The sequence below is a fragment of the Triturus cristatus genome, chromosome 4_2 (genome assembly GCF_964204655.1).
Source record: "Triturus cristatus chromosome 4_2, aTriCri1.1, whole genome shotgun sequence".
Lineage (NCBI taxonomy): Eukaryota > Metazoa > Chordata > Amphibia > Caudata > Salamandridae > Triturus > Triturus cristatus.
In genome coordinates this window covers 295,167,928-295,193,291 of record NC_140586.1, presented here as the reverse complement: position 1 = coordinate 295,193,291, position 25,364 = coordinate 295,167,928, and the positions used below count along the sequence as shown (strand labels likewise).

The 25,364-nt window shown below is 45.0% G+C and overlaps 1 protein-coding gene across 1 annotated transcript; it reads left to right on the top strand.

Annotated features, from left to right (window-relative positions):
- The first annotated feature begins 5,014 nt into the window (after positions 1-5,014).
- On the top strand, positions 5,015-24,160 carry MRPS14 (mitochondrial ribosomal protein S14). Its single transcript, XM_085601592.1, has 3 exons — positions 5,015-5,136; positions 6,077-6,244; positions 23,512-24,160. The coding sequence occupies exons 1-3, from the start codon at positions 5,092-5,094 to the stop codon at positions 23,692-23,694; spliced, it is 396 nt and encodes a 131-aa protein (XP_085457718.1). The 5' UTR covers positions 5,015-5,091; the 3' UTR covers positions 23,695-24,160.
- Positions 24,161-25,364: the final 1,204 nt, after the last annotated feature.

Below are 25,364 nucleotides of genomic sequence, written 5' to 3'. Positions count from 1 at the left end.
AATGTTCTCTCACAAAATAGACACGAAACGGCCTAAATTCTGCACATTTCCACTTTTGATGGGCGGTTTCCTGATCTTCTGGACTTTGAGGTAGAGAACTGATAAGAAAATATAGTAAGCACAGCTGAACTAATGCAATGTTGACATTTCGGGTGCACAAACTGATCATTATGCTTATAAAAGCAAACACTGCTCACTATATGCACCCTGGATGTTTAACCTTCTCTTTGACACCTGCTTTTTTTGTTCCTGCTAAATGATGTTTAAATATTCAGCATCTTTGGATTGTTTTCGACCCTGCCTCCTACATCCCAACTTCTCCACAAAGACTGTGGACAGTGGCGGCTGGTGACATTTGAAAGTGGTGAGGCGTACAATTATTGTCCTAATGCAGCGCAACGAGCGAGCGTAGCGAGCGAGCCGGAACAACCTACGCAGAAAAGAGTGGACAAATGGTGCATTTTCAAGCAAATTTGAGAAAGCAGGAAGGTTAATAAAGCAATTGTGAAAGTGCAGTTATTACATTAATAAAGAGATGTCATATAACATAGGTAGCTGCTTAGTCAGTATATGTGTCTTTGCTCTCCCTGTGCCCTTACATATCACTCATCTGTATCTTTGCTCCCCCTGTGCCCTTACATCTCACTCCTGTGTGTCTTTCCTTTGTCCGCGTCCTTACATATCTCTCATCTGTGCCTTTGCCTCTCCATGTGCCCTTACATATCACTACTGTGTGTTTTTTCTCTCCCAGTGTCACTACATATCACTCCTCTGTTTTCCTCTTCTTGTGCCCTTGCATATCACTCCTGTCTGTCTCTGCTCTCCCAGAACCCTTACATATCACTCCTCGGTGTCTTTGCTCTCCCTTTGCCCTTATACATCACACCTCTGTGTCTTTGCCTCTCCACGTGCCCTTACGGATCGCTCCTCTGTACATTTTCTCTTCCCTGTGCCCATCCCCCCTAACCGCCTTTGCCTTTATCCACCACTCCTAGACCCTTTGCTCTCTGTGCCCCTTCTGCATCAGTCGCTGTGTCTTTCCTTCTCCTATCTGTTTCACTTTTGCCTTTAACTTTATCTTGTATCCATCGCTCTGTCCCTTGCTCTACTTGGGACCTTATAATAATCTGTTTGTCTCCATCCTCTCCCTGTGCACTCATGCACCTCTCCAGAAAACTTAAATAAAACCATCATACTAAGGGGCTGCTAACCGTATCTACCTGCCAAAAATGCACCCATATCCCACAGCACTCTGTCTTCAACCACCTCCTTCATCGCACTCTACGTCCTGCGACGCGTCCTCAGGCCCCTCTGATCTGTCACAAACGACAAAAAAACTCTCCCCCACACAAGATCCCAACAATACACCCTGCCTACCACTCATTCCCCACTGTGCAGCCTGCTACCCGCTATGTGTAGAAAACATGCATCAGCTTCCAAGAGAGATTTCTCTGAGTGAGGGTCGTGCAATACTTTTTATGGGAGAGTGCCAGCACTTCTCAATAACACAAAGACACTCTTGGTCACTGAGTACCTACACACCTTTGTATTTCCCTTTCATTCACTGTCCATTACTGAAGTGTGCTGTTTAATAAAAGACTTTGCCACACGTGCAGTGGACTTGGAGCACGGAGAGTAGACGAGCCAGCCACACATCTCCCCTTGCTGTGATTTACCCGCTGCGACAAATGCTCGTGACCCGGGACACAACAAATGGCCTGCGGTGCTCTTTGTATCTGTTTGACTCAGCAAGAACAATTGTCACAGTTGAAATACAATTTACACCAGGGAGTCTAAAATCATACGTAAATGGTATTATTGCTGGTATTAATCTTTTACATCACACATAACAACAACAAATAGCATTGTATCTCAGTGCTTCATCGTCGTACCGGATATACACAATGGTCTAAAACGTTATCTCTAAATGTAAATAGGGCAAGAATCAGTTTACAGATAAAATAAGGCAGACCCTCCCCCAACTACCAACCAATTTCTCCTAATGCAGACCACAAACACTGTTGGCAAGACACATGATAAACATCTGGCTGGTCAGATGTCATTATTTTCTCCTGATGAGGCCCCCGTTTACTTACAATACAATCGCTGCATCTACAACCCAGCCTGAATGCGCTGGTTTTAATCTTTTATATTGTGATGTTTCGGTTGCGCATTTATATGCAAGGGTGAAATATTGCTTTGAGGTTGGTGGTGATTAACAAAAAGGACAGTGATAGCGCGTGTGTCATGAATAGAACATGTACCGGGCACCAATGGTTGGAAATGGAATTTTCTGACTGCACCCTACGATTGGAAGGACTGGGCTTGGCTCTCCTAAGCATCAACGCGAACTTCCAGTGACCTGGAGACGGCTGTCCTCAGAGGAAGAATGTCATTGCTGCAAGCCAGCCTTGCAATCGTGGCATTTTGGGGGAAATAGAGGGGGATGCTAAAACCCTTAAATGAAACACACTGGACAAAGAGCTATCGAGGCCCATGTTAGTGCGGACAGGCTCGGACCGCGAGTCTCCAGCTTTCATTGTGCCTTGTATCTAGGGTGATGCCGCGCCTTGCTTTTGAAGACGCCCACGCGGGGTCATAAATTTACGGTTTTGGCAGTAATGTGATTCACAACTGTACGGTTGTGTCTGTGCCCTTCGCAAAAGTAAAACTCGATTCCCGCGCATTTTTCTGGGGTTTATGACAAGTTCTCCTTTATCCTAACATTTTCCCCATCACTGTTCATGCTGAAAGGTGCTGGACCCTGGGCTAACGCTCAGGCCCGGGTTATTTTTGTAGTCCTTCACACTTCCCTTAAACTTAAACAGACACAGACGGGGGTCAAAGGTCGCATTTTTCCTCGATAAGACGGTCCAGTGTCGACGAAGTGCCTCCTTCTGTGGACGGCTTCCTTTGACCTCGGATTCCGACGTGCTGAGGAATGACAGGCTGCTAGTGACGGAAGAGCTTGTGACGGCGCAGCCAAGACCTTTTTTTGCAAGTCCAGGGCACTTCAGGTCGGCCGGACTGGGCTGGCATAAAGTATATAATTATCCAGAGTCCCTTCCTAAAACAGACTGTGTGCGGCGGTCTAACAACACCCATCATGATTCATGATGCCAGTCGCGGCTCGCGGGGAGGGGGGGGGGGTCGCGCACGGGGGGGGAATGTAATATTTTTTAAAAAACTTACCTCACAGCCGGTCCACCGGTCCACGCCACCTCTCAGACCTCTGCTCCCCTGGGCGCCTTCACGAACGGCACTGGAGGGGCCTACCAACCCCTCTCAGCCAATCCTGGCGCTGCCAGCAGCGCCAGGATTGGCCAACGGCACAGCTTACGCTACGCCCGCCGCCTGCCCATTAGGCGAACAAGGGGCTCCTAATGGGCATGCGCAAGCCAGTGCAAACACAAGTGCGCATGACTGGGCACGGGTGAAAATCCGCTCACCTTCCCCACTCATGCGCACTTGTGCTGCTGCCTGTTGCCCCATGTCTGACACAATCATGTCAGTCAACATGACGCCAGACCGCCCACCCCCTTCCGACTCTGAAGGGGGTGGGCGGTCCAACGTCATGCTGACTGACATGATTGTCAGTTGGTTCTCCCTCGGCTGCTCGGCATCTTTAAACTTAAGTAAACTGATTAACGCCGAGGGAGCTACCGGCGGGGGGGCTACGCCCCAACGCCCCCAATGGACGAACCGCCACTGACTGTGGAATCTCAACCTGGTAGATGGCATTACAATAAAGGCTTCAAGTGCTTTGCGCTTAAAACAAAACATTCATATTTTAGGCAAGAGACCACTAGTATAGTATAGTTTATTACACTTAATTTAATTCTAAATGCTAAAACGTTTTTCGTCTAAAATAATTATATGGAAACAGCAGTGATTTCACTAGTAAATCTAAATCACCTCAGAGGGTGTTAATACAGCCAAACAGCAAGAGTCCTTATGATTGTGCTGATATCAGTCTTACTGCAAAATTAGATTAGAGTCCCTAGTACATTTGTACCTAATACTTTGAATTGCTGTTAATGTGGAGGCTTGCTTGGGTCCAGAAAGAACCTCTCAATCCCCGAGATACCAGTCTACCTAGGTGCATTTTCATGTCAAATGAACAAACAAAAATTACCTAATGTGTTCTCCCTGTTCCTTTTTTTAAAAATTTAGTTTTTTATACTCTATTGTAAACAGGGTTCAGTCAAACCTGTACAGTTAAAATTGTGTTTCTTTATTCTCTTAGTGCATCCCTTGCCCCTGTGTGTCTGGCCAGAATTGCTGTCAGGATCTCAAGCTGATAATGACAAAAACTAAAATATTAATAACCATGGAATTATAAGGAAACAGTAAAGTGCAAGCCACCCACACTGTGCAATCTGTGTCAGTTAGGTTATGAAAAATCCCGATATTTTTCCCAATTCAAAAATGATAACATGCAGTTTAGGAAGCAGTGCTGGGCATAGACAGACGTGCTTTTTCAGGCAGCATATTACTCTTATCTAGTGCATAATTTGAATTGAGTTGTTTCCATGTGTTTATAGTGGGGCACAATTGGGTTGCAGCTGAAGGCAATGTGAGTTTCTTTCAGTGGGGAAGTGTGGTGTTGAGTGTGGGAGAGGATGTGATACTCTGTGCCGCTGACAGAAACCGCAAGGCTGTGAGTGGCTTTTGATAGCACTTTTAAGCGTATTTGGGACATTGTGTGAATGGCAAAGTTTTCAAATTAATGTATTGTGTTGACCAATAACAAACGAGTGCATGTGTGCATTGTCAATTTAAATAAATGTGGAAAAATACTAGCTGCAGCGTCATCTTTTATTTGTGGGAAAAATAAATGTGAATAAATACAGATAAAATGCCCAAAAAATAAATATGGATAAATGCAGAGGAAATGGCCAAAAAATAAATACCATAAAACCGGGAGCCATAATCTTAATGCACGAAGGCGAAAGTTCTCCTAAAGCACGAGCGTAGCATCTCCTTTCCAAGATGGCCGCCGCTATTACTTGTTACCGGCGCTTGTACTGTGGCACAAGTCCTTTCTTTACTTCTGTAGTTGTAATTGACCAGGTTTTTGGAGGTGACAATATGGCACTGGCGGTCGTGAGCAGTATGTTGCGGGGTGCGTGCCAGGTGAGATTGGGTTAGGGTCTCTATTACGGACCTCCACCTAAAGAGGTATGGCCATGCGTTTTATTTCGTCACAAACACTAAGGATTTTTGTCGCTGTAATATGCATCGGTACGGATCTTGGGTTCACATAAACAGTCAGCTCGTATCGTAAATTCAAACTGGGAAAGCATCTGTATACTTATCGCATATGATTTTTCTGAGTAAAGATCATTCGGTGTACGTCATTTAGTTTTGTGTCCTTGGGCTTCACCCCTCCTCTCCATGCATATCTACCTCATTCCATATATGCCTAATCCAATTTACACTGATCTGCGACCCTTTTCCACATTTTTACTTCCCTTCACCACTAACATCCTCTGTCCCTGCTAACATAAATAACTCCTCTCCTGACCTACTCCTTTTCTTTGTATTTGCACTCCACTACTTGTATGCATGCCATATACATATTGGTTTCCACCCGATCAAGGATTTCAATCTTCACCCCTGGCGCCCGTCTATTATTTGTTTTCCCCCCACATATCTGCCGGCATCCCTACCTCACTCCACCCCTTAGCTGCTACTCTCTTTCCCCATACGTACCTCACTCTACCCTTTCCCTGCAAATATACACACTTCTGATGATTCACACTCCTCTTTTTAGGTATAGACCCACGTCACACATCTTCATCTAGCATTTATATCTCACTACTCCTCTCTCCTGCACAGTGGTCCAATTCTTGATTCCTTTCTCCAAGCCTGACCTTCTAGTTTGCATTTAAAATTCATATCTGTAGTAGTATATGTACCCCATCCCCTGACTGACTGCTTTCGCCCCTGCATATACGCCTCGGCGAGATTAATTGCCATAATTGTGTGAATACACTTTCTCCTCTCAGAGACGTTGACTCGGATTATAATTAGTTTTTATAGGCTAATAGCTCAGTATATTTTCTGATTTCAGCTTTTTCCATGGCCGAAGCCATCCAGTCTGGTCCCAGTGCGAGGTTATTACGTGAATTGGAGAATGCTTAGAGATGTGAAGAGGCGAAAGATGGCCTTTGAATATGCTGATGAGAGGCTAAGAATTAATGCCATTCGGAAAAACAACATCCTTCCTCGGGAGCTACAGGTAAAAAGTCCCATCTCATGCCTGCTGTGACGGAATTCCCCCTATCTATGAATCACGGGCTTTGCAACATCAACTATCCCGTCCCCCTATGAGCTATAAAAAAAAGAGTGGCTCTAAATCGAAAAAAAACACCGATTAACAATCCCTCCATGTTTCGCTCACAGCAATGAAACAAAGATGGTATCTGAGACATTCATTACCTACCTCGTCCATCTTCCTCACCACAGACAAGTTGTGCTATCTGTAGCTCACTCAGTGTTTCACTCATCTAAAATAAAGTAAGCCCCACCCCTCCTAAGTAAGGAAATACACTTTTTTTTGCAGCTTTATATAGTGTGAACTCGATGCAAAGGTATTGGAGCGCTTTACATGAGCACCTGTTCCATTACACAAGGACACTATCACATGACTATAAGCATGGGGGCTAACTCTTAACACAAACTGTTTTTAGGTCTCGCTGAGCCCAGCGCATGCGGTGGCTCGGAGAGACATATTGGAGGTGAGTTTTCAAAGTGCTGCTGGCTGGCCTAGCGCTTGCGTTCACGCGAGCCAGCCTTCAGCAGCACTTTGAAAACGTATGCTTTAGTGCGTCATCACGATCACTTTTGCTTTCAGGGCGATCGCGATTACTTTCGCTTTTACGGCCGTGCGGGGTTACTTTTACTGCCGCGCGGCCAATGCTTGTTTTCTTTTGCAGGAAGCACTCTATAATAGTGAATCTGTTGCCGCCTATCTGTTTCCATCACACTCCCTCTTCTTCTTCAAACACGCTTAACAGTGGCAGAGAAATATATTTTCATACTGCGCGTGTTCAATATATTTTTCTGAATGCAGTTAGTTTGTTTGCATGGAAGATATGTCCTTCTGTGTTGCCTTTGCATTCCGCCTCCCATCCTTTTTCCCTCCGTCCGCACTGCATTGGCCACCCCCCTTCCTTCGTCTGGTTCTGTGGGTTTTGACCTCTCTCTCTGTATCTCTGTGTTACTGCTTTAAACATGCTACAGCATAGTTCAGAAAGTTTATTTTCCGATTTGACAGCACTTACAGTTTTTGGCATTTGTTGTTTTAGTTTTATTGCAGATAGTGCTTAATTTGAGCCGGTGGTGTCCGTTGCTCAGCACTGCCACTCAATCATCAACACCCCACTTTTCATGAGCACCAGTAAGGGCACATCCATTTATGGCACGGGGAGATTTAAGTGGTTTGTCCAGAATCACTGCCCACGCTGAGATTCAAACCTGGCTCCACAGCTCCGAAGTTGTTAGCTCTGGCCATTATGCCACATCCTCGTCCCACTTTCATGATTAGTAGTTGGTGTTTTAGGCAGCGGGAGAAACGGGCTGGTGCAAGCTGCCTTCTGACAATAGCCCCAGCACTTATTTTTTGTTTACAAATTAACCACTGATTGCAGGCAGGATATTTCTTTGCGTTGCTCTTTCTCCCTTCATCGTCTGTGATGCCTTTACCCGCTCCCACCCCCTGCGTGCCTTTGTCCCCCTCCCTCCAATGCTCATTCCCTCTGTTCATGTTTCCTTTGTCCCCCTCACCCTCCATACCATTGGCTTTTGACCCCGTTTGTCGTATCCCCGTCTTTGTTAGTGCTTCAAACATAGTTGAGAGAGTTTATTTTCAGAGTGCGTAAATCACTTACATTTTCTGACTTTTGTTGTTTTAGTTGGATTGCAGACATGATGTTCTTTCACATGCCTTCTCTCTGTCCATCTGTCTGTGTTGCCTTTACCCACTTCAGCCCTCCGTCCTGTGTCTTTGGTGCCCTCCCTCTCAACCCTCCCTCTCTATGGCTTTTGACTCCGCTCTCTCCATCACCATACCATATCATACAAAGACAGGCCATACCATAACATGCAGTACAAGCGGATGCCATCTCATACCATACCATACCACACTATACTATACAAAGATAGGTCATACCATGCAATGAAGGCCATACCATAAAAAACAAAGACTGCCCATACCATTCGATACCATACCATACCACTCAATGACACGATATACCATACCATAACCTTATTGTGCAGTGACGAGCCTTACTATACTATACAAACACAAGGAATACCATACATTACATACCACACCATGACCTACTGTACCTTTCTACACCATACCATGCCATATCATACTATATAATGACAGGTCATAAAATACTATACAGTGAAATACCATGCCATAATATAAAATACTATACAATGACAGGCCATGTCATACAGGCCATACCATAGATTACCATACCATACTATATGATGGGCCAACACAATACAATGACATATAATACTATACAATGACATACCATAGAATTACAGGTCATAATATACAATGACAGCCCATGCCATACTTTACAATACTATACAATGGCAGGCCATATGATACCATACATAACTATACAATGACAGGCCATACCATAAAATGCTATATAATGACAGATCATACCATACCACACTACACATTGACAGGCCATACCATACCATTCACAATAACGAACCATACTATACCTACATACGACAGGCCAAACCATACTATACAGCATACTATACTTTACAGCATGGCAAAAAAAAACCTGACAAAACCAATAGATCTTGCATAGGCAAGACCCATTGGCTTTGCCAGAACTTGTTTGAACTTCCTACTTTCTTTCTAAACTATGGGCACTCTACCATAAACCTCTCCTTGCAAGCTGAACTTTTCCTTTTCAGCCACAGAAAAATGTCCAGTTGTTACTTACACTATTCATACGTTCACCGTTGTCTTCACATTTTTCAACATGAGTTACTCAATGTAGTCGCACAGCAACGAGGTGCTGTGAAATTGCTCTTTCTTTCTACATTTACTTTGCGGTAGTCATTCGGTTTTGTGAGGTATTTTGGCACTTTCCATCCCTAGGGCCCTAAAGTGTTTTATTGTTGTGCATACATGACCCTACGTTATTGTAAAGTTAGCCAATTGATTTTAAAAGAACTGCCCATAAACATTTTATATATATATATATATATATATATATATATATATATATATATATATATACATACAGAAGTACATTCTTAAAAATATCTTTAATTTGGAACTCCTCCAAATAAAGCAAATGTCCGAAATATGTCCCAGGCTGCCCGATATTCCATTATGCAAACTGTTTGCTGTTTCATTAGTTTTCCTCTCGTAGATGTGTTTTATTTAATTTCGAAAAGAAAAATCAATTTTTGCTACCAAGCCGTGCATTTATAGTTTATCTTTCTGTCATCACTGTATGTCTTAACAAGTTCTGCTACTTTCCTTATAAAGCATGCAGCCAATGTTATTATTAGTTAACCCAGACACATATGTCAGAACACTCAGGAAGTATTTTAAGTGTGTCTGGAAAGATACCATGAGTCCGCACTACTGTACCGCTGTAAAAAAAACTGTGCAAGCAAGGAATGACCTAATGCCATACCTACTTAATTTATTTTAGTATCCTTACCATTTATTTACATTGGTACACACTCCTACTCAGTTTATCAACCCCTGAACGTAAAGGCACCCCTTAATTTCAAGTCTTCTCTCTTTGTCTACCTATTCCCCCCGCAGTTTTCCCTCACTGGTTTGTTGGTTTTTCCATTAATTTACACCCTTGAATACTTCACTCATATGCAAGGAACAAGGCACCTTTGAAGCAATCATTGACAACGCCCATATGTCTAGCTTTTTCATAATACACAGGTTTAGTGTGCTTAGCTAGAAGAGGTGTACATGGTAGAGGTTGCACCATGTTTTGCTGCTGTTGTAACACTTTAGGCGACTGATACAGGTAATAAAGTTACTCTGATCGTCCAAAGGTGCAGGTAGGTCTGCTGTGGTCACACTGTGAGCCCCAAGCTGCCATACTGCCACAAGCTGCTGCAAATAGTACAGTTGATGCCACATTAAAAGCATCAGCGCAGGTAGCACTGCTGATGTCACACTTAAATATACTGCTGCACTTTTCTGCAGCTGGTGCAGGAGGTACTGCTGCTGTCATTCTGCAAGCACCCAGTGCAGGCAGTACAGCTGCTGGTACCCTGCAAGCACCAGGTGTGCTTATTACTGTTGGAATCACATTGCAAGCACCTGGTGCAGGGGGTGCTTCTGCAATCACACTATAGGTATTGAGTGGTGCCACACTGCAAACAGCTGGTGCAGGAGGTACTGCTGCTGTCATTCTGCAAGCACCCAGTGCAGGCAGTACAGCTGCTGGTACCCTGCAAGCACCAGGTGTGCTTATTACTGTTGGAATCACATTGCAAGCACCTGGTGCAGGGGGTGCTTCTGCAATCACACTATAGGTATTGAGTGGTGCCACACTGCAAACAGCTGGTGCAGGAGGTACTGCTGCTGTCATTCTGCAAGCACCCAATGCTGGCAGTACTGCTTCTGGTACGCTGCAAGCACCAGGTGTAAGTATTACTCCTGCAGTCACATTGCAAGCACCTGGTGCAGAAAGTACCGCTGCTGCTTTACTATAAGCGACTGGTGCAGGTAGCACTGCTGCTGTCAGACTTCAGGTACCTGCTGCCGATAGTACTGTTGCCATCACACTGTTTCTGTGTGTCTTCTGCAGTCACGTACTGAACCAGACTACACTGATGTATGTTGAGCAGGAGTAGAGAATTCTTGATTGAACGAGCTCTGTATGTGTTTGGCAGCATATATTTTAAGTTGCCCTCTGTGAATCTTTTATTAATACAGAGCTGGGTATTTCCCATCGGGACTGCCAAACCTTGTATTGGGAAGCCACTGACTCTTCCCAGCAGGGCTGGGGTTCAGCTCATCTCCCAGTGCTGGCATTCTGCCGACAGATGGTGTAACTCCTGTGGTCGCTGGATGAGCTGCCTTGCTGTGTTATCCATGGTGCAGTTTTAACTTGTCTTGGCAGTTGCAGTAGAGAGAAACAGTGGATTAACTGAGACCTGACCTCCTCGCTCAGCCTCCTGCCTTGGTGGGATGCAGTGGTGTGGGGGACCTTGGACTTCAGTGCTCTTGACCCGCAAGCAGCCCTTTGCGGACCTCACCAATTCCAGACATGTGACTAATACTTTTTTAATCTGGCCAGTCACCTGCCTGAGAGGAATTCATTGGATGTACGTCATAGCCGACATACGTCTCCTATATAACTGGAACTGCCTGGCAAACCCGGCCTTGAGAGCAGTGCACACTGGGTGATAGCATTGTGGTCTCATGCACTATTGAATGTTTACGTTAAGGGACAGCTCTTCTGACTTAGGTGTAACTGGGATATTGGTAACCTTTGAAACAATTTACTATTTGACTCGACAGGTAACAAGAGATAAGGAACAGTGGCTCCAGGTTTTTAAAAACTTTACGCGTGGCCTCCTAAATTGGACCTTTACTTTCCCTGTCAAATTGATCACATTTTGTGGGACTGGTTATTTTGAAAAACATTCACCCACAGGGATTTGAAAAGTAGTGGACTGGTATACATTGTGGATTGTATTTGTATTTTCTTAGTTTTTCTTATTTGCATTATCTGTTTTAAAAAAATAACACGTTCACGTATTATGCACACAAACGGTGACTCATGATTGAATTTGCACCACTTATTTCACTTGGACACTGGGATCTTGAATTTCACACAGGACACTGGTATATATTCATATGAAACTTTCAATGCAAACAGTAGTGCAGTGTGCCTTTAACAATTATGAAATAACTATATGATCCCAGAAAAAATGCTTGTACAATGAGTTAGAGGATACGTTAGATACATTGGAACCGTGTTTGAATTAATTTAAGGTGTAGCAATAGGAGTACTTCTTCTTTTTTTTCCTTCTTGTTCTTGGACCTAACTGATAATTGTCTCGTTCTAGGGGCCTCGCCCCATCATTTTTAGGTCTCGCCTGCGACAGCGCATGCTGTCTCTTCGAGACATTTTGTAAGTGGCTTTTAAAAGTGCCACCAGAGGCTTTTGGTGGCCTAAAGCTTGAGTGCACGTGAGCGTGCACGCCCGCAGCCGCCATCTGCCTTTCTGTCATGGCTCATTAAGCCTCCTCCACCCCCTTGCTGTCACTACCCCCCTCCCTTCTCCCCCTGTCAGTAAGCGCTCTCTCACCTCTGTTAACCTGGTACTTCGCCATTTATTTTTCGGTTCACAAGCGGTCGGTTATTATTTTATGGATTGTAGTTGTTGCACTTTTAGATCTTTTCTTCTCAATTCAATAAAATATTTTTGAAATTAAAAGAGCTCTTTGTTTTAGAATAACAAATTTCCCCTGTCAAACTATACTAACCAGTAAACTCGCTGAAGTGTATTTGGGGCGAATAGAATATGATGTGACTTAGACACAAGTTAGGGAAGCACAAATGTGCCCAGGCTTGGACAATGCCCTGTACGTGCCAAGTATTTAACTGTTGTTTCCACATTGGTAAGTATTAGCCAGTGCTATGTTTCTCTTTATACTGGAGGGCTTTCTTCAGTGGTGAGCGGTCTTGTGTTTGGGGTGCTGTTTAGTTTCATAGATAGTGTACCTCTCCACGCGCAGGTGCATTCCAACGGCGTCTCAGGCTAGACGAATTGACTTTTCCAGAGCCTGTAGAAAACGGTACCGTGTGCAGTCAGGCGCGCAACGCCCATTGGGCTCAAAGGGCTTCAGTCCCCAGCCTCTTCTCTCTCTTTCCCCCCCCCCCCCTCGCGTGTGGTAGCCCGGGCTGAGACAGCTTCCCGCCCCGGGCACACACAGCCGCACCCAAGAACTTCACAGGTCTTCAAAAGACCATTTGCTTGTTAATGCGGCGTTGTTGTTTTGTCACCCCTTCTCAGATCTCCTGCATCTCCACTCTTCCTACTGCTGGAAGAATCCCCTCTCTTCCCCCCCCCCCCCCCCCCCCCCTTGAAAGTTGGCTCTAAGGTAGCAGGGGTCCCAAAGGCGAGACCTATTGGCTATGCCAATGCTTGTTATTTTGTGGATCATCGTTGGTGTTTCATGGCAAATAAAGTGCCTCTCTATTTTTATTTCTTTCTGTTGATTGCTGTAACCTGCCTTAGCAATTGCATTCATAGTACCTTGGATTTCTGGGTTTACTGCTCCCAATGCTAAGCAATTTTGGGACAGCCCCAACATGTTTATGTACACTCTGTGAAGTGTTCTCACACTGTCTCCTTACTGAGCTGGGTGCAGCATTGGGTGGGCTCGCCGTTGCTTGGCAACACTCACAAGTGGGGAGTGATCTGCCAGCTTATTTAGATGCGTGTTTTCGGTTCTCTTTGTGTTTCAACATGGAGGGAAAGGGCGCATCTAAAAGGAAGTATTCGGAGATGTCTTTAGGAAAGAAAGGGCCTAGTCCTGGTCTGGGCTTCCTACGATCTGGAAATGCTGCAATTGATGATCATTTAACCAGTGGAATCTGCTTTTGCTCCTCAGGAAGGTGCTCTGTTAGCCAAAACTCTCAGGGCCTCTTGTTCTGCTGACCCTGATTATGACCAGTCTGGGGATGAAGAAGTCGTAGGAAGATCTGTTCATGGCTCTGATTTAAAATACCTTTTGGCCTCTGTTGGGGAGAATCTCTCCTTTCCTGATACTGGGGCCCAGGTGGAGGATGGTTATGTCTTCCTTCAGTATTGTAAGTTGGATCCAGAATCTGTCCCAATAAATCAGGACATCTGTTGACTGTTGAGTAGAGAATGGTCTGATGTGGAAAAAGAATGTTTTCCTCACTTTCTCTCCAAGAGGTATCTGCTTCAAAACTTTGTGGAGGAATTTCCTTCTTCAGCGAGGTTGACCCCTTGATGGCGGGTCGCGCTTTCAGCAGCTCCATCATTTCAGAGGAAGCTTCTCCACCAGATCCAAGTAGGTAAAAAGGTAGCGGGGGGGGGTATTATGAGAGCTCATTCTGCAATGAACTTTGCTATCCTGGCATACACAACTTATGTCGTTCAGTCCTTGTTGCATTACTTCCATGACTTTGCGAAGGAGCTGCAGGACGGAGGGGATGAAACTTCCAAATTATCAGTCATGGAAGAGGAAGTGTGTTTGCTATTAGATATGACCTTTGATTCCCTACCAGCTGCTGCAGCGCCTCAGGTTCTGCCATCTCAGGAAAACAACACATTTGCATGTGGATCTGGAAAGCAGACAATTCGTAATAGGCTCTTCTGTCTCGCATTCCTTTTCATGGTGCCAAACGTTTCAGTTCTCGGCTGGAAGATTTGGTGAATAAATCGGCGGAGGATCGTAAATTGCTTATGCCAAGTGAAACCTCAATCTAGAGGGAGAGGTTTCGGTTCCGCAGAGCCTTTGGTAATAATTCCACAACGAGAGGGGGGTTGGTTATGGGAGAGTTGTCTCCTGCAACCAATCCGAAGGCAGCACTGTTCAAAGCGCTGTGGGTGGAAGAATTCTTGCTTTTTACTCAACTTGGGGGGGAAAAGATGTGTCAGACTCATGGGTCCTCGAGTTGGTGAGAGAAGGATACAGAATCAAATTCTCATCTTCTCCAAGCGTCTTCTTCATCCAAAATCCAACTCTTCACAGACTAGACAAATTGCATGCCCTGCAGAAGGGAATCATGGCCCTACCTGTAAAGAATGCGATTGTGTCCGTTCCTGGGACAAGGATTGCTTTTCTCTGATGTTTTTGGCCGAAAAGACACCAGGAGACCTCTGTTAAGTTCTCTGTCTCAAACAAGTGAACCTTTATATCCCTCATCAAAAGTTGAAGATAGTGAGTTTGCAGGACATTGTTCCCCTCGTGTCTTCTGGCATATTTCTGGCCTAAGTAGATCTAATAGATGCCTATTTGCACTTTCCTATTCATCCCTCTTCTCAGAAGTTCTCAGGTTTTCTGCTCTGAGTCATGCTTTTCTATTCTGTGTTCTTCTTTTTGGGCTCTCTTTGGCACCTTAAGTGTTTACAAAAACTCTTGCTCCTCTGGTGGGAAACCTTCATTATTTAGGTTGATAGCTCTTTCCCTATTTCGGCGCTTGGCTCATCTGCAACACTTCTTTTTCTAAGGCTCGTCAAATAGTCTCGCTGGTTTGCGACTGCCTAGAGAGCAATGGTTTCCTCCTGAACCCAGAAAAATCCTTCTTGTTTCCTTCACAACAGCTTCTTTTCATCAGGCCCTGCTCGATACTCCGATCGGAAAGGTCTTCCTCCCGGAAGCACGTCAGCAGAGGCTAATAACCCAGCTCTCACACCTCTTATCCCTCCCACAAGTTCCAGCTAGGGAATGGTTTTGTGTACAGGGGGATATGTCAGCCTTGCTATTCTTGGTGCCATGGGATCGCCTTCACTTGTACCAGCTAGCGTCTCATTTCCTGTGGGATCCCAGCTCACAGGATTAGAACACTGTTGGTCCAGTCTCTCCAGTGGTGTTTCCAGACTACGGCGATGGTTGGAAGTTCCGAACCTGAGCAAGGGGGTTTTGCTCTCTACTCTGATTCCTCAGACAAGGTTGCCAGCAGTCTCAGCTGGGGAGCAACTTTGGGGAATTCTTTTGCTCTGGATCTGTGGGCTATGTCGGAAGCCAGATAATCATCCAATTGGCAGAAATGTTTAGTGTTTCACAGAGCTCTCTAGTTATTCTACCCCCTAATTGATGGCTTTCCAGTCCAGATCAGAACAGACAATTAGATGGCTCAGGCCTATGTGAATCATATGGGTGGAAACAGAGCAAGAGATTGGGTCGAGGGAATCTTGATGTCATGGAAAGCGATCGGTCTTCTGTAGTGGGAGAATGGGCTTGCCGACCTTCTGACAAGCAGTGTAGATGAACAAACTGCAGAGGAAACGGACCTCTGCTTGCTGATTCAGTGAGGTAGGTCGAGGAGTGTGCATGCTCACTGCCTCGCTCTTTGGGGTGGAGAGAGAGACATCTCTCCAAGAGCAAACAGAGCTGGCCAAACGGGGAAATGCAACGCTTCCTCAATTATGACATTGGGAGCACAAGAAAAGGTAGAACTGCCAGTGTGATCGTGGAGAGAGGCGTGAGAAGAGGAGGGTTCATTCTCCATCCTCTGATGCTAGTGAAGAGGGCGAACCGGTAAGGGTAGAGGTCTAGGTGCTCAAAGTCTCGCTTCCCCTGCAAGGCCAGACAGCATGTCAACAGCACAATTACAGGCCATGATTATTGAGGCTGCATTCAAGGCTTTGGCATCCAAGCCAAAGAAAAAGTCAGTGAAACAAAACAGTCAGTACACCGATTCCTTTAGTGATTCTGCACCTGAAAAACCTGATACTTTAGGGGGCAAGTCCATCACTAGAGAGGATCTTCCCAAGCTTCTCCTCCATATTAGAGAGAACTTGGGCTTTGAGCCTCCGAATTCGGAAGAAGATGCTGAAGGGTTGTTTCCACAATATTCTAGATGTTCAGCCTTGGCACTTCCTTTCCACTCAAAATAAAGGAGATATTTAGGAATTTGAAGGTACCACACAAAGCTCAAATTCCCAGGTTCCTTCAGAAATCTTACACTCTGGAAGAAGGAGAGCAGGTTCTTCCTCAAACCATTAAAGTTAATTCCATTTTGGTTCTGTTAATTGGTATTAACAGAATCTGGATAACTGTTCTCCTACCAATCCGTAGATCATGAAGTAGAAAATTGGCTAAAGAGATGCTTCAGTGCATCTAATTTGACCTTAAGAGCAGCTATCTATGCAGCATACTCCTCGCAGTCTCTTGTTAGAGGGTTTGATGCCTTGGCAGATGCCATTACCGAAGGCACAGATGTCTCGAAGATACTGGTCCAGATGGAACAACAAGCCAAGTATCTCGCAGATGTATCCTTGGACCTAATTAAGGCAGCTGCAGTATCTTCAGGCTCGTTGACTGTAGTCAGTAGCAATTTGTGCCTTTTGGGATTGAAAAGTTTTACTTTTCTGAAGAAACGTCTTAGATTCCCTTACTTTCAGCACCCCAGATCTTTTTCTGGGTCTGATCCAGAATCCTTTCCCCGGAGGCGATATACTTTCATTGGAATTTGAATATTCAGGCAGATTGAACAGGGAGCTCCCCCGCCTCCCACAAATTGTCTTTAATCAGATTTGCCAGAGCACGGGTATCCAAGGATGGATCTGTTTGTGACGCATATCAATTCTCACCTTCCTATCTTTTGTTCAAGGACAAGGGAGGCCAACTCCTGGGCCATAGATGGTCGTACTTGTTCGTGGCCAAAGGATCTCCTGTACGCCTTTTCCCCTTGATTCAGCACCTTCTGATGAGGGTAAGGGGGGGGGGGGGTGTGGGTGTGGGGGGAGGCTCGTCTAATCCGGATTTCTCCAGCCTGACCCTACTCGTTCTGATTTGGACAAGAAATGGCTGTTTCCAGGAGTCTCATCCCCTCTGGCCTTTCCAGTTCTCTAGACCTTCTTGATTATAAGACTCAAGTTCACAGGCTGAAGATTGAAAGGGCCGTGTGAAGGTCCAGGCGTTTGTCCCATTCTGTATCCTCTTCAGTTCAGACAACTGTCAATTCGCTCTCTTCTTGCTCTAGCAGCATTGGAAGTCTTTAGGAAGTGGTGTTTGGTGAAGCAGTTTTTGCCTCTTTCTGCTACTCTCCCTCGCCTCTTTCTACTCCCCTTTCAATTTCTGCCTCAGATCATGGGCGTTCTTTAAGATAGATTCTCTTTGGGACTTAGTTTTTATACCGTAAAAATCCAATGGGCTGCTATTAAGGCATTTAGGGCTTTATGTGCAAAGCAATTTTCCGGTCTCAAATGGGCCGAATCCCTGAATCTGCCTGTTTGCAACCAGAAAAATGCTTTGGGGAATGTATAATGCCCAAATTGTGATTCAGTAACTTGTTACAGAATCGCAATTTGGGTTTTGCACGTCCGTATTGGGAAGGGGCGTGTTTCAGGGAGTCCCTTCCAAATAACGAATCGCATTAGCATGTACCAATGTTTTGTGACCGAATCGCTTTGCAAACATTCACACTTTACCACCAACTCAGTCAATGGTAATTCTTTCCCAAATTGGAAGGGGTCCTCATGGGACCCCTTCCCATTTGTGAATGTTGGGAAAGCATTTTTATGAGCAGCCAGTGGTCCTAGGGACCACTGCCTGCTCTTAAATAAAAAAATTTAAAAAACATTAAACAAAACGTTTTATTTTTCATTGTTGAAACGCATCTCATTTTCCTTTAAAGAAAACAGGTTGCATTTCAACAACAAAAAAACATTTATTACAACGCACTCAGACATGGTGGTCTGCTCACCTTCGCAGGGCACCATCCGTGTGATGGCTCTGATTCCTAATGGGTTTCAAACTGCAACCTACTGTAGGAGAGTAGGATCTGCTTCTTATGGTTACCCCCACTTTTTGCTGATGTTTCACTGTTTTTCGACTGGATGGGACCCTGCTATTCAGGGCCCCAGCCTAGCTGCTTCCTCTCTAATTTGATTGCATGTACTTTAGGTACACTCCAGATTGGATTCTGGGGTACCCTTATAAGTTCCTAGTATATGGTATACTATGTACCCAGGGCATAGGTATCCCAGAGGCCTTGCAGGGGCTGCAGCATGTATTAGGCCACCCCTGGGAAGCCATTCAAAAAGACACAACAGGTAAGCTACTGCAGCCTGTGTAAGGTGGTGTATGCACCCCTTACTGAGATATAGGTTACATATATCTCTCCATATCACTGCACATGTAAACCTATCAGTCACCCCTATGGCAGGCCTTAACAATCCTGAAGGCAGGGTGCTGGGTTTCATGTGAGAGTGTGCCCATGCATGAGCAGAGCCCCTCTGCAGCTTTCGGAACCTTTATTCCGGGGTTGTTTGTGATGCAGCCAAACCATATACTCTTAAGTGCATTATAACCTCGCGGTAAATGCTAACTTTGGAATGGCTGCATGGAAACATGTGTGGGAGGTATGATTCCACCCTACTAGAGGGACAAACTTGACACCACCGATACACCCAGAACCAGCTTAACAGACCCTGGCATCAAAAAATGGATGTTGCCAGACACCGACACGAGTCTGCCCTCCTGCTGCTGGACGAAACTCCGGCAGGGGAGGCCTGGGCAATAGGTTTCCTGTCACAGGGAGGTGTAACCACCTCCCAGACAGGCTTTAGTGTATTGGGACTGGGTGGGTGCTTTGATGTCTGCACTGGGGGCACATTTGGTGTCCCTGTGCATAGTCCAGCTCAAACCGGTTGCAGGGGCACTCACCCCCTGCTCTGGCGTGAAACTGGACAAAGGACATGGGTGTAGACACCCCTCTGTCCTGACCCTCCCATAGGTGGGTCCCCAGAGTTTGTCCCACCCCTTCCTTGGGTATAAAGTAGGAACCCCTGACTACAGGACTTTAGATTTACCCGGACGAAACTCTGCTACAGAATACCAGAACTTCTACTACTATCTACACAATGTTGGATGACCGAAGAATCTCCCTTGGAGTAAAGGAGTTACTCCCCTGCAAAGAAGGCACCAAAGACGCATCTGTCCGGTTTGCATCGACGCCGCTCCCGAAGGACACCAACGATTTTGCAACACAGGAGGTGGGATTCCAAGCTTCCCCGAGGCTGTTCCGTGCTCTCAGCATCTCCTGAGATCCAAAGCCCTCGTGGGGACCGTGCAACCCGAACCTCTGGACACTGCGACCATTTGCAGCAGCATATGCTTCTTGGCGATCCCTGAGGCTGTGCTTTGGGCTACTTGTAGTCCAGTCCCTGAGCAGTGATTCCACCGAAGATTGCTGGCCTATACTCCTCGAGTGACCCGTGGGCTGGTATCTGGTGATTCCTCTCGCGGTCCCTTTACGATCCCTTGTCTGTCGACTTGTGGGTCCCTGAGAAGGGTACTTTGACTTTCAACAGGCTTACCTGGTTGCTCCAGACGTGCCTTGACTCTCCATCGCTTGGGGAGCCCACAGGACCTTGCTGGTCCACACCGAAGCCATTTTTCTCTGACCGCGTGGGTTGCAGTTGCCAAGGCTTGTTGGTTTCCAATCCGGAAACTGACCCTCCAGCACTCGACATTCTTCGCAGTTCAGCTCTCCTGCAGACTGTGGTAGTCGACGACGCCTCTTGGTCCCCGTGGTAGTGGAGTCAAGCTTCACCTCTTCACACCTGAAACAACCGACATCGGTGGGCATAGTCTATCGTGCTCCTCGTCACTGGCATGTAATCCAGACCCTGTCCCCTCTGCTTTCAGGTTCTTCACATCTTCGATCCAGGCTTGGATGACACTGGACACTTCTCCTTTCCACAGCAGCAGCACTTTGCAGCACATAGCCATTGAAATCAACGACTATTTCCGACACCATTTGACACCTATGCACACGGCTCCCCTGGGTGAGGTAACACGAGTACTCCGGTGCTCCCCTGGGTGCTGGCCTTAGAACCCTCTAAGTCTAAAGGGGTTTGCTCAAAGTCCTCTCCTAAGAGTCCTCATTCTTTAAAATTCAAACCACGACTTTCCTATTGAATTGTACGGGGCTCGCGGCTGTTTTCTCACACTGCACACGTCCCCCGTGGACCTCCTGTGTCGCTGCCTTGGGTGGTTCCTTGGGGTGGCAATTCTACGTGCTCTAGGCACTGTGTCAAGTCGTGGTTCTTATACCACTTTCTTAATATATGGTGTGGTCTCCCCTTGGGGCCTATTGTATATTGTGGTATTTACTGTTTATTATTGTGTGCCTTGCTCGCTAACTTCATAAAGAGGTTAGTAGAGAGTGTTTAGAAATAAATGCATATATACCATGTGTGGTTCTCCTTTCATTTAGTTATTCGAGAGGTTATAATCTGGTAAACCAAGCTGCTTTACACTCCTTCAAAACTTAGCCTGAAGGCTGCTCTCCATAGCTACCACTAGGATAGCTTTCAATAAAGGTTGCCTTGAACCTAATCATCAATAAGGGTTGTTTGGACTGGTGTAAGGTGCCCACTATAACTAGTGGACATCATATGCCAGGCCAACTTCTCACACCTACCTCATTAACAATTATGTGGTAAGTCGATTTGTGACCCACTAGAAATCGCAAGTATGAAACCAACATTTCATACATAAGGAATAGCAATTATCAAATAGCGATTGGGATAGAATCACTATTTGGAAATAGTTAATCCTAGTCTATAAACATCCGGCCCTTAGAGCATCCTGGGGTAATTAAGAGGGTGATCCGGTATTGGTGCAAAGTCTATTTAAGGCGTTTGGTAATATCCGTCCTTCACTTTCTCCTCCATGTCCGGCGTGGGATTTCCCATTGATCGTGAAGGCTCTGAAATTGCCACCTTCAAGCATCTTCATTCAATTGATGTTACTAACCTTAAAAGTGTTTTTTCAGGTGGCCATCACTTCGACTAGAAGGTTTAGTGAGTTTGGTACCCTTTCCTGCAAACCACAATTTTTTAGGGCTTTTTGACAACAGAATTATTTTGCACCCAGGCCTAAACTTTGTACTTAAAGTAAATTCTCCTGTCATTCTCAAGAGGACGTGATATTACCTGTCTTCTTTCCTGACCCTTAATCTGCTGAGGAGGTAGGGTTGCATTAACTGGATGTAAGGAGAGCAGTACTAGTTTATCTTGAAACAGTAGCTGAGTTCACATAATCTACTTCTTTGTCAACTTTGGGCCTGGCAAAAGGGTTTTGAAACGGTCTATTTAGACTTTAAGTAGATGGGTCAAGCCTTTAAGTTCCTTGTCCTAGAAGGAGTACGGCGTTTCCTCTCTCATGGGTGTTGGGGAGATCGACAAGATGAAAGTCTACCTCTCTATCTGTATTCCAGAGGACATCACTAAATAAATTACATTTGTAGAGCAGACACCTGGACAGCTCCTGCATTCATTAACCACTATAAGCTGTTACAAGGCCCAGTCATGGAGAATGTCTTTGGTTTTAAGGTTCTGTCTGCTGTGAAGTAAAAAGTAGATTTTTAACTCCAGAATAAAATGTACAGTTGTCCTGGTGTTTTTTCACTTCGGTATATCTCATGTTGTAATTCCTTCGAAGAGAGAGGGATGGGGGGGTAATGCCTTGATTACTTATCGATAAGTGGATTACTAAGAGTCATCTCTAGCTTTGATTCATTACTGCCTCCCTTCAGGCCAGGATGTTACGATCAAGACTGGAAATAAAAGAGCAAAACAAAAATATGAAAACGATTGTAACTATCACATGTCCGTGTAATAAGATTGTTTGTCCCAGTTTTAAAGTCCCTGAATTGCCGCTTTTTAACAAATTCCCAACTATAGATGTAGTTACTGGTAGGCCTTTGCATGTGTGATCCTCATGCTTTGGCAGGGCAAGAACGCATTTGCAACGGCATCTAGACGGCATGGGATGTTACTAAGGTCTGTCATAGGAGCAGGCAGCCGTCCGCATGGCAGGGAGGACCCCGCCTCTCCCCGAATGCCTGTGTGAAGTCTGCCCTATATAATCTCCGCCTTTGAGCTTCCTCCTTGCAGTAGCTCCGGTCTTCGGCCTGCATCCACGAAAGTCCACATCAACCTAATCTCCAATAATATGACCTTCTCTCGCCCCCAGGCCCTCCTTCTCGGAACAGGGTTGTTTCTCTCTCCGAATGATCCCAGGTAAATTGAAGCATGCAGGTGTGAAGTCCGCAGTGCTTACCCCAATGTTCCAGTTGGTCAGGATTTACAGCTCTTGTTAGACTCTGCTTCTCTTACACCCACTTGCCTGAGAATCTGATTGGACCCTGATTACTGTCTATATAATGTCACGCTGACCCTTGTTTTTCAGGCTAAGAATGATAGAAGTACTGACTAAGTAGCCATTGTTCCTGTAGTCCGAGAACTGTAGTTTCATTTTCTGTGCGTGTTACAAATGTTTTTCAGCACTGAGAAGATAAGCCAGCGAGGATATGTGTATGTTAAACTACAGTTTGCTGGGAAATCATGGGTGGTCCAACTGTCTGCATCCAATAGTAGTAGTAGATTAGACCGCTACTCCTGCATATAAAGGTTTTCTATGAAGGCCTATCTATGCAGTCCATGTTGGTATATATTCCATTTTCCTTATGTGTTTTGTAACTCTATGGCACCTTAGTAGAGTTCTGTCCATGCCTTAGTCCTGAAATAGTATGTGGTGCTCAGGTGTGGGCTCTTCAACACCCATGAAAAGAGTCCAATGAGTGCAAAGGGTTGTTTCTGCACTTCAGGTAGCCGAGGCATTTTAAGAGGTAGCCAAAGACTGGGATTTTTGTAGCTTTCCCAGTGTCTTGTTAATCTGTAATCATGTGGTCCTTGGGACTGGTCTTGTGAATAAAACTTTTGGTGACTGAACTATTGTTCATAATCTGGTTTTCCTTCTTTACAGGAAGTGGCAGATAAAGAGATTGCAGCTCTGCCGCGGGATAGTTGTCCAGTTCGGATCCGGAACCGGTGTGTCCTTACTTCCCGCCCACGAGGTGTGAAACGGCGCTGGAGGCTCAGCAGGATCGTCTTCCGTCATCTAGCAGATCACAGTCAAATGTCAGGGATCCAAAGGGCCATGTGGTAGCAGGTCCAAGACTGCTCCTTCCGTATCCATAGACAAACTATATAGTTCAGACTTTGCAGATGGAAAATGACCTAGGACAGTCACCAGAGCAAAGAACTGACTCAAGGTTGTAAATTTGTTTTGAAATGTTGATGAAGTTGGTGAAAATTTAAAGGAAAAGCAGCTTTGGGTTTTTGGATTAACCATTCTTACCGCAAACTGTCGCAGATATCAGTGAATGCAACAGTGTATTGATCAGCAACATATTTTCTTACATTTGTACCCTTTCATTCAACTGTAATATTATTTTTATTTATATACATGTTAAGTGCAGCAGGCTCCTTGTAATGTGCAAAGTAATAATGAGGTATCGACGTATGAGGCCCCATATTTATTCAGATTGCACAGCTGAGGTCTTCCACTATGGGGGAGGTTTCTGATTTGTAGAGCTCTTTCAAATCGTACTCCTAATAAAAGGGACATTTGACATCTGGTCTAGATTGGTTTATTTGCCTTATAGGACTTATGTTCCCGGATTATTTCTTTGTTTTATTAAGGTAAGTATACATAGGTGTCATTTGTGTGCTCAAAGGAGCAAACAATTTCACATTATCATTTTTGTAAAATTCTAGAAACCAATAACCTACAAGAGGATTCTGCGGAAATGACACACGTCCATACATGTACACCATATGAAAGCAATAGAACAGTGAATCCAGGCCAAAACATATACAATGAAAGCCAAAAAACAGCATTCTGCAATCAACAATGTTATATTACAAATAATAAATATTGAGATGCTACAAATCCAAGTGAAGTAATGGTGGAGTGTTCAGGTGTCGCACTCCTGATTGAAGTATAATGGCAATAAAAAAAAAACAGAACTATTGACTGCGAGTCTGACCGAATAAAACTGAGATTAGTTATATTAATTTGGTAGCTGGTGATATGGTTTACAGTGGTTAGGAAACGCATTTCTTTTGATTTAATTTAGAACAGTTCAATAGTGGCAAACTCAATGTTTCAACCGCTGAGTCCACAAATAACATAAATGGAGTCGTCTTCAGGGCTGGAATGTCAATGGTGTACCAGCCTTAACATAAAGTTTTTTTTTGTTTTTTTTTTTGTTGTTGTTGCTATAAATGAGCCCCTCAGTGTTTTGATTTGTGTGAATCCCACCAGTTTTTCTTGCGGGGCATGCCCTGAAAACGTACTTTTAAAACCCACACCATGTTGGGATGAGGGACTTGGGGGGAGAGTGTGGAAAATTAGGGCTTCAAATCTGTTGTGGAAAAAGTGTTTTTAGAAAACTTCAGGGCAAACGACCTAATTTTAAGAAAAGGCTCAGCACTGGGAGGAGAAAAGGCTTTGCAGCCAAGTTGTTAAAGGGGCGCAATGTGCTGTCAGGGCGAGACACCCTCATGATATAATTACTGTGAGAAGCGTGACACTGCGTGAAGATTACAGTTCAATCACTGGTGCATTCACGCGGCCTTAGAATTCGTACCACGTAGCTGCTTTCTCACTAATAGAACTCTTCAGCCCACCACTCTTTTTTTTTTTTTTGAAAAGATTTTATTGTGCATAAAAGGGTTACAAACACGGGCCTACAACCACCAGGGCCGGCCGCTAGTAGTCAAAGTGTTCTAGCATATCAGAAAACAATGGCTGGCCCACAGGGGCTCCGCACT